The sequence below is a fragment of the Triticum aestivum genome, chromosome 7A (genome assembly GCF_018294505.1).
Source record: "Triticum aestivum cultivar Chinese Spring chromosome 7A, IWGSC CS RefSeq v2.1, whole genome shotgun sequence".
In the NCBI taxonomy this organism is placed as follows: Eukaryota; Viridiplantae; Streptophyta; class Magnoliopsida; order Poales; family Poaceae; genus Triticum; species Triticum aestivum.
Genome location: NC_057812.1, coordinates 637,154,486 through 637,164,993, shown reverse-complemented (window position 1 = coordinate 637,164,993; position 10,508 = coordinate 637,154,486). Strand labels below are relative to the sequence as shown.

Below are 10,508 nucleotides of genomic sequence, written 5' to 3'. Positions count from 1 at the left end.
CCTCATGTGCATAGGAGGTGAGCTAGAGCACCACAAAGCTCTCCCACGGCTAGCCAAAAAAACAAAGAGTGCACTGCTCTGCTCGCGGGCAAGGTATATATAGGCCTCTATTTGGTCCCGGTTCCAGACACAAACCGGGACTAAAGGTTATGGGCCAGGAGCAAGGCCCATTGGTCCCGGTTTGTGTCTGGAACCAGGACCAAAGGGGTCAGACGAACCGGGACCATTGGCCCCCGAGGCCCGGCCGGCCCCCTGGCCTCATGAACTGGGACTAATGCTCCCATTGGTCCCGGTTCGTATGAGAACCGGGATTAATGCCCTCTTCAGGCCTGGATCAAAACCCTGTTTTCTACTAGTGTTAGACTGTCTCTTGGTTGGGGGATTTTTCGGTGTTAAGTTTCATATTCTGGCATACAATTTTTTTTCATAATTCCGCGTTGCAGAAATCCTTGATATTTGCATGCATATTTGCCAAGCTATGTTGCTTTGTAGAGGATGTTCATTCTGAAATGTGCAATGCACTAGATGATTAACCTTGAAAGCCAAAGCATTGTCAATTAACATTTTGTTTGGACAATAATGTTTTAATACTTACTTTTTGTTATGTATAGGAATCAACATGGGATATTCAACTCCATTCAGTTTTTTTACATATTCATTATATTGTTCTAAAATATGGTGAAGCAGTATTTTGCTTTTATGGGTCCCCGAACTTGCGGTTGCATTATTGTATTTTTTTGAAGAGAAATATCAATTATTCAATTTGGTTTTAAGCTTTGCATATACATGCGTCTATTTATATGAATTGTATATTGGGATCTTAGTAGATAAAATTGCATGTTCGTTCAAAATATTATAAGACTATGATTGCATTTTGGATTTGCAAGACTTTGAGGATTTATCATATTTTCTGACAAGTAAAACATCATCAAAAAAATATGTGTCCCTATATGTAACTAATATGTGAAAAATAAATTTAGACACTATTTTGTACAAAAGTAGCAAGTGCAGTGACTACAAACGTTCTAGCCCGTGCTGGTGCACAGGTTGATGATTAGTTTTTCTAATCAAATTTTATATAACATATTAAATTTGAAGTCACGGTTTAAAAGATGCGGATACTTTTAAGAAAACATTTTATATGTACTGCAGGTTGATTAACCCAACTATCATGGAATGTACAATATTGTTATGTACGTTGTGTCACGCTGGAGATAATATGTTCGGGCGTAAAGAACAAGGAAAAGGAAATATCAGTCTGATCAAAGCAATATTTAATGAAGAAGCTGTACGGGTCGGTCAAAAATAAAAAAGCAATTCCGGTACCTTGCATGTACAACCTATCACGTATACAAAGTTTATCGTCGGACACAAACGATTAGGTTAGTTTCCTGAAACAAAGAGAAAAGAAGAGGGGCCTACGTCGGCCATGACACGCACAAGCATATGACATCTACGTACATGCCGCTTGGGTGAGTCCAAGCAATCTACAACAAGCGCACTTGCCCATCTAGGTCCTGTACCAATGTGAAAAAACTACATGCAAGTCTTTACAAAAACATGCATCCAACATCAGACAACTTGAGCCATGCGTAGATATTAAAAAAAATAGTCATGAACATATAAAAAATGTACAGGTGGGTCTTTCCAAGAAAATATAGGTGCAAGTCTTTCAGAAAGAACATGCATGCAATTCATCTAAAAATATACATACAATTCCCAAAAAAGGAATTGGTGATCAACGCCGCTGAGATAATATTCGGGCCAAGCAAACAAGCATTCAACCTGTACAAACAAAGCCACTGAATTTATCATTTTAAGTTGGAATCTACAAGAATGTGGTTCATCACAGATGATCGAGGTTTTGAGTCAGATTGTTCAAAATAAACATACTAGATACATATACTATTAGGTGGACAAACAATACAATCAAATTTATATATGAACCTCTTGCGTCATTTAAATTTTTAATACTATATTATACGTTATGAAATTTGGGATAAGGAAAAAAGCAACTTAATATACATGCGACCCACATAAATGAAGCTAACTTTTGATATATATTCCCGCAAAAAAGGCCCAGAATATATATCTAATTTATTTCGTAATTAAAACAATGAACAAATAGATTGCATCGTTACTTTATCGTTGATTTAATAATTTTAACGCTTTAGATAATATGTATGGCTGTTAAAGCACGAAGAAAAGAAAATATGAGTCGGATCTGAACAATAGTAAATAAAGAGTAGTACAAGTTAGTTAGAAAATTTGAGTCGGATCAGAACAACAGTTAATAAAGGAGCAGTACGGGTTTGTTAGAGAAATAGCGATCCCAAGTTTTAGTGTCTTGGGTGAAACTGAAATAAATTTGACAGTCTAATCTGGATTTGGCAGCATGCAATATATATAGTTATTGGACCAACAATAGGGGAACATCTCTCGGGTGATATCTATCAACATGCATGGGTTTCTTAAAAATGGATAAATGCATAGAGGTGAGGTTAAAATAGTTGTTGAGTACACATTGTATGGACAAACACTATGCGTGTGTGAACCATTGGTTACTCCGAGGCTTCACACAATTCAGGTGGTGGAGAGGCGACATCTTATACCTCAAGTATTAAATGGACAAGAATCACTTAGTATATGAGATAGATGAAATTGGGTGATTAAAAACAATGACAATATACTATGTGTGCGGTCAATAAGTGTATTAATTGCATGACACAAAAAACAGTGTCCTCGCAAATTGAAATCATGCTAATATTCTAACGGCATAAATCGACCTAAAACAGACATGAAAATGACCAGAAAGAACAAGGCACTCCAAGAGTGAGCACAAAGGAAAGTATGACAATATGTTTTTAATAGCAAAAATAGTAGGGAAGACACATATTGTGCCATTTTATATATTTTTTTGTGCAAAAATGTACAATGGAGGGATGGTATTACCTCATATGCAGAAGTGACAAACAATTAAAATAAATAATGCCCCCCCCCCCCCCCCCCCCCCCCCCCCCCCAAAAAAAAAGAAGTGGAAGAAAACATCTCGAAGGATGACACAAATAAATTATGTCTAATGATGAGATAGATTAAAGAAAAGAACTCTACTTAATCCTAGCTAACGATGGGAGCTAGAGTGTAAATTTTTTTTTTGCGGGATCACTAGAGTGTAAACTGGAACTTACATATTAGTATGAAAGTGTTGTTTTTGCATGGCAACCCACGGGATCTTTAACTTCCATTCTTAAACAGAAACATCACTATTGATGACTTAATAGATTGTTCAGTTGTGCACCTGAATAAGATAAGACAGTAGATCATGTAAAACAAAAATTGTATAGTCATGTGCTAATATATGTGGGACAAATAATTCATAGTCATGTGGTAATATGGCTATATAATTTTATAACATTTAGAAATTCTATTATAAATAAATAAAAATAAACATTTTGCAATTATAAAAATAAATAAAATACAAATAAAGAAATAATCATAACAATGTGTAACTAATCTAGCCGCGCAAATGCGCGGGTCACACCGCTAGTTTCCTAACAAAACAAAAATCTGACTTAAAACTGTCATGTGGGTTGATTATCAATAATTATCTGGGATTTTCTGCAAAAGTGAAAATCTATACCTACTAATAAAGCAAAGTGCGTTTCTCCAATATTTTCATCCATTCATCGTTGAAAATATTTTTTCTATCCAAGGTGGTACTAAATTTTTGTGCATCTACTAGAAAAGACAAAAAGTTTCTCCAGAATTCCGCAATTGGGCCGGGCGCACTCCAGCCCAACAAAGCCAACCCAGTAATTATCCTGCCCAGACGTTAAAAAGACCTTATTTGTCGCACATACCGACAAATAGTTCAAGGAACGCACAGGTCGCCCAAGACTGGGCCGGGCCATTTAAATGTTTCATTTTCCTTTTCACTTTTTTTATTTTGCCGTGAAATAAAAATATACAAAATATATTCACAATTTAATTTTTTATTCAAATATTCAAAAATCAGCATTATAAAATTTTATTATTGTTTTGAAAAATATTATAAACTTAAAAAAACTGGTTTCGGAATTTTCTCAACATTTAAAAAATGTTGCCATTTAAAAAAGATTCTGTTTTAGAATTTTTATAGATTTTTTTATAAAGTTAATATTTTATAAAATGTTCCATATTCCAAAAAATATTCCTATTTTATTGAAAAGTTCACAAAAACAAAATAATGTTTGCGTCTAAGAAAACATTTTTAATTTTTTTCTGAATGTCCCCCTTTTAAAAAAATTATTAATTTTGTGTTTTTATAAAATGTTCATGGTTTCAACATGTTTTTTCGAACTTAAATAACTATTCCTCTTTCTAATTTTTTTGTTTTCTTAATTATATGGAATTTTCTAAAAATAAATGTTCACATTTTTTTAACTGTCCGGGCTTTCAATTTTTTAACATAAGTGCTAAAAAAATCAAAGGGAATAAACCTTCGTAATAAAGGGACATTCATGCTTGATTATACTTGTGTAAGAGGATTTATGCACTGCAATTAGTAATCCATCTGGTTACACTGTAGTAGGAGAGTGGTCGAAGCAACCGTGTTCCGATGGTCGTCACACATCCACCAAATGAGGAGGCATGCAAAAGAAAAAGGGACGAGTTGGGTGCTCGCCACCACGCCTACCAACTCCACCACTATTAAGATTTCACGAGCCAAACATGTCCAGTGAGAAGGCCGCAACTCCTTGCTCTCTCGCCTACCATTGTGAAGACCATTTTTTAACACAATTAATTATCTTTTTGTTGCTTGTCGTAAATAAAATATCTCTCCCGTTGCAAACGCACGGGCATATGTGTGCTATTCTGATATAAGAGAGTAAAGAAGACCGCCCCGTGCGTTCAGCCCTTTCCTCTCCCCATTCTCCACACCGGCACACCCCACCTCTGCCGCCGCCGCGCGCTCAGATGCCAATCCTCCGTCAGATTTTTCGTCTCCTCCGGCGACCTGGCGTCGCCATCTCTCATGACCCACTGCGCCGCCTCTCCTCTACCTCGCGACCTCTCCTCTCTTTCATGGCCTCTGCCCCGCCTTACTGGTCGCCACAACCGCTTGCACGGCGAAGTTTCCCTCTCATGATGGTTCCAGATCTACCTGTCCGTCGTGTTTCCCGGTATGCTCTCATCATCTGATGCCAAAATTTTCGCCTTTAGTTTCTTATTATTATAGTTTTGGATCTGGATTCTGACCAACTGTGGTTTTTTACCCCTTTTAATTATCCGAGCGTATTCGAGAAAAATCCCTTTTAATTATCCTTATGTGTTGATTTTTGTAAATAAGGCAGGGGGTGTGGGGTCTTATAGTTAATCCGACGAAAATGAAAGGGGAACCGAAAAAGAATTGAATTTTCTGTCGGGTGCTCAGATTTGCTCTTTATTCTCTTTGGTGATAGATTTCCACCTGGATCTCGGAGCATGACTAGTGGGACAACCTTGCAAGATATGAATACTATAGCCGGCAAACATGATGCATCTTCGAATATTGTGGACATCTCTGGTTGTGATGAAAACGGGAGGAGTGCAACCAATAGAAGGAGCGCATTGGTAGCAAGCGATGCCGAAGAAGATGATATTCTTGACCTGGGATTTCTTCCAAAAAGCACACACCGTGATGGTTCTTTATACAGGAACACTCATTCGTGGAAAAGGATGTATAATGTTGATGACTGTAGTGAGAGTAAGTAAATAATCTCTCTTTACCTATTTCAATTTGTTACAAGCACCTTTTTCAAGCTATAGTGTCAACTGATGTGTTCTCTGTTGAAATCATCTGGCTTTTTTTCTTTACTTTCCTTAATTTTACAAGTTAAATGTAGATGCATTGGCATTCAGGAGTTGCATTTGTTAGGTTTTGCAAAAGTAGGGGAGGAAATTCTTCAGATTCCTGCATTACCTTAGTTTGGTTATCCTGGGCCTCCACCAACCCACCCCGGTTCGCCACATGACTGGTTTTTATCCTTTTTGTTGTCACCATGTACCGTACAGAAATATGTTCATAAACCGCATTTTTAGCACATATTTTTGTACCATGAGCATTGAAGTAGGTTTAGTTGCTCCCAAGTATGCAGGATCGAAAATTATGATTTTTTATTATACAGACTGATGTTATCTACCATCAAAATAAAAAAACTAACTTACAATAAGACTTCTAGAAAGTGAAACAATAGAATATTTTCATCAAGGGCTGAATTGACTTGTTTTAGTAATTCTTCGGGTAGACATAACAAATAAATAAGTTTAGGGGGTTATGAAATAATCTGGGAGGGTGAAATGGACCTTTACTTGCTGACATGATGAAATGTTACCTGCTTTTCTTTGGGTTTCCTAAAACAAAAACCTTTGATGGAGTGAAATTCATAGTAGAAAGAACATCGATAATTTTCATTTGGATGAAAAGGAAACTTCCAATAGGGCCATGGAATCCTCTAGTGACACGCTTACTTTTTGTATGACGACTATTTTTTTCCTGTATTGTTTTCCATTACAATTTAACTTATTTCTTTACTTTTTTTATGAAGCTCGGCTACCAGATCCCACAGATTGTGACATCCGCAATGGAGAATGCATTCGGCATCAACCTAATCGCGTGTTACAAATTTTCTCATTAAAGTTGGCTGAACTTACTCTGGATCTTGGCCCAGTAGAGTTGTATGGATACATAGCAGTGCGGGATTATCTGGATACATTGCGTAATTATGTTGTCAATATAAGCAGGGATGATCCCATCATTGTGAAGCAGGTGCGAATCCATACTTACCTGCGATTATTTCAAGCAATAAGTCTACTTAATAACCCCCTCAAGTATAAAACAATGTATTTGTCCCCTTGAAGCATTCCATATGGTTTTAAGTACCCACTGGGGAAGTTCTCACATTAGGTGGATGTTGCAGTGTGGGCGAAACCATCTGAGGAAATGATTTATACAGTATGGGGGGGGGGGGGGGGGGGTCAAATACCTGACTTATGTCAAATCTATTCATTTCACATTGTAAGGCCAAACCTAGTGTATGTATGGAACAGCAAGCACTCTCAAGTCTTGTGATTTATCTGTACAGACCTAGCAGAATGGTAGTTTGGATTGTTTAGGCCACCATTACACCAAGTTTATATTGTGGAAAGGTGATTTACTATGAGAAACTTATAAGATATGGAACTGAGTGAGTATATCATGTATTCCAAACAAAATCAAACAGATTAGTTCGGGCTCTTAGTTGCTACTTAACACACCAGCATGAATCATTGCATCACTATTAAGTCATTTTGTTTTCTCTTCTCATTTCGACATGCTTATGTAAAAATTGGGATCTGAACAATGTCAAATAAATACCGAGGGCCAATTTCCCCCCCTCCCAAACACTGGTGTACACTATGTAACCAGTCAGTTTGATATGTGGCAAAGATGTTGGTCAGCAATTGTAAAGTATCACAAAATTAATGTTGCAAGTAAAACAGCGTAGAGAAGTACACCCTCTGTTCCTAAATGTAAGATGTGTTTTGGTAGTTCAATTTTTGAATTGCCAAAACGTCTTACATTTAGAAACAGAGGTAGTATAAAGCTTTAGTTGTTTCTTACTTCCATATGGAGAGCTACTAAACAGTAACAAATTTGTAGGGTTCTCTCATCGACATGGCTGGCCCTAAGCGAGGGATAGATTTGATTTCCAGTATTCTAGTGGAATATGACATGAGGATCAAGGTAGGTGAGGAAGAAAGGGATGATTACCAGCTGATTGATGGTGTAACAGACATAGACGACCTGGGCCCATGGAATCGTGCATTGAAAAATCGCATCCAAGGCGACTGTGGTGCGGTTGACTTAACCATAGCACGTGTTGATGACGCAGTCATGGCGAATATTGAAGTTGCCGTGTCAGAAGTGCAGAGCAGTTTTCATCTGCGCTTGCGCTGTTTTATCAGTGGTTATAACGAAGGAATTCGGCTCTTCAATGGTACAGTTGGCGAGTCACGTCATTTAAAGAGGTCTGTGGTTGCTGTAGTGGATGGTTCCACTCTGGTTTTGAAGTTCAAGGCGGCCTCGGGGCCATCTGGTTCAGCGGAACGATGTTGTTCCTTCCAGGCAGACACGCATGGACTTGATACTCGAGAGATAAAGACTGATTTTGGGTTGATCTCAGTGAAGGTGACTTGGTCGACTCTGCGTACCAGGCTTATTGTAGGGCTTGAATAAAGTTTGTCAAAAAGTTGTGTCTGAGGAATGGGCCAAGACCCGGTCAACAGTCTAGAGTGAGTTGTACGTGGACACTGTTGAACTGTTTAGGGTATCTTTACATGTTTCTGGTTAACATGTTTCAGTACTATTACCTGACAATCCTAGCCATTTGGGGTACACTGGTTCTGGTATCTGTACATAGTGTTGTTCGTGCTCAGTCAGAGCATCTCAGTCGCTTTTTGACTACTTGGAGGGCAAAAAACGGCTCCAGCAACTTCATTTTTTAAGAACCACCAAAGTTTGTTATTCATAGTTCACAAAACTGGGAAAATAAATGTGATCATGAGGCTGTCCCAACCAGACATGTCTACCACAATCTAAAGAATCAAAAAGCTTGGCTAGTAAATGGGCTTCTCTATTCAAGGCCTGACTCTCAGAAACAAAAACTACAATTAAATTTGGTTGTCCTTAACTTAATCTCAGCTACAATCAGACCATGAATACCAGTGCAGCCCATGTTGATATCATTAGCCACCTGCTTAGAATCAGTAGCCACTAGAAAATTGTGAAGTAGAAGATCATCCGCCAAAGATAGAGCTTCCCTGCAAGCGATACCTCTAGAGTTGAAACTTCTCTCATGCCATGAATTACTAGCGTACATGATCGCAAGTAATTCCCAGAAGAGTCCATGCATACAGCCACCGCAGTGCCTCCTATACCAGATCTAACAAAATCTGTGTCAGTATGAATTTGATGAAGTCCCTCTTCGGCCAAAACAGTTGCCCAAAAACCAAAAGTTGCTGAATTTTGTTTTGGGTTGCCCTAAAACAGGGCACAAGTATTGTATATTTTGGGTATGACTGCGGCACATTAGAACCCAATTCCTTCCACTGATATATGGGTTCAAGAAAACCAAGCAGTTGTTGTGTTTCTACTAGCTAAACTTGGTTTGTTCTCCAGACAGTATAATAAGAAACCTATTTGCGTTGGCATCACGGTTCTAATATTCCGAAACTGTTTGATAAGTGGTGCAGTGACATTAGTCTGTAATGTGTTCGACAATGGACACTACTTCAACGTTGCCACCTGCATTTCTCTTAGTCTTAGATGAAGCATCTGGTGTTGGCACAGATGTGGTGTCTTGGATGAAACTCTGCTGAAAGTTTGAGTCCATCAGCAGAAAATGAATTTGTGTTTTCACAAAGGTTGAATTCTGAACATGGTGATGCTGATGCGCCCGGACACTCGGCCTATAAGTTTCAGTCATTTTCATTAGCACCTATCATTTTGAATATGGCGATGCTAATGCACCCATGTTTACTCAGAAAATGAAAATGCAGGCGACTTGCTGCATTTTGCTGCGCACCCGGAGTATATTTGGTTTAGCACATGTCGTAAATCTTCCGAATAACATGTGAACAAAATTCAGGTTTGATCCCATATAACACTACAAGAATACTAGTTTCTGCAGATTACATTGTTGGCATGCTTTGTACATCAGCTGACCTTTGTTTAATAAAATTAAGAGATTTTTTATCTGCTGCAATAGTTGTATAACAACTTCCGGTAAGCAATTACGGAGCATCTTTTGCTTGCTTCTTGTTTTTCTCTCACATGTTTGAGTTTGGATGGAACACAGAAAAGTCGCAGGGGTTGTAAAAGTCACGTGGATTTCGTCGTCAAATTTTGTGTTCCATTTTCAACAGATTGGCTACAGTCTGGTTGAAATTTTGGACAGTTGAAGGGTAGTGTACTTACTAGAAGCGGTTGCGCGACTTGTCGCGCCGTTTCTAAAACAAGTGTTTGTTCAGTATTGGACTGCTTACATTCGAGACTGTAACTTTTATGGATTGGCTTCTTGTGTCGAGGTCAGCTCCCTTTTTGATGAAATTTTAACCAGGGAAAAGAATATTCGCCTCATAACCTTATCTCTAATCACTTGACAAAGAACTTACCAACTGTAGCTAGTTTATACTCCCTCCGTCCTAAAATAAGTGCCTATACTTTGTACTAACGTTAGTACAAAGTTATAATAAAGTTGAGGCACTTATTTTGAGCACGCTCAATTATACTTATTCTGGAGCGAGCTAGTTTAGAGAATCGACCATAATTTCATCAACGCCATTCTAGTTGTGCAGTGCATTCAATAAGATAAAATGCACCATCAGAAAACATCAATTTTGCCCGTTAGGCATGCAGGCCAAACATATTGTGCCGCATGGTGGGGTGTGGAAAACCAAACCACACGAAAATCAACATTTCCTTAGGTGGCATGTGCTTGTTGATAATG

At 38.1% G+C, this 10,508-nt stretch overlaps 1 protein-coding gene across 1 annotated transcript; it reads left to right on the top strand.

The window, feature by feature from the left end:
• Positions 1 to 4,852: 4,852 nt before the first annotated feature.
• On the top strand, positions 4,853 to 8,409 carry LOC123148844 (uncharacterized). The gene is made up of 4 exons (XM_044568359.1): positions 4,853 to 5,162; positions 5,442 to 5,725; positions 6,567 to 6,787; positions 7,661 to 8,409. The coding sequence occupies exons 1-4, from the start codon at positions 4,957 to 4,959 to the stop codon at positions 8,234 to 8,236; spliced, it is 1,287 nt and encodes a 428-aa protein (XP_044424294.1). The 5' UTR covers positions 4,853 to 4,956; the 3' UTR covers positions 8,237 to 8,409.
• Positions 8,410 to 10,508: the final 2,099 nt, after the last annotated feature.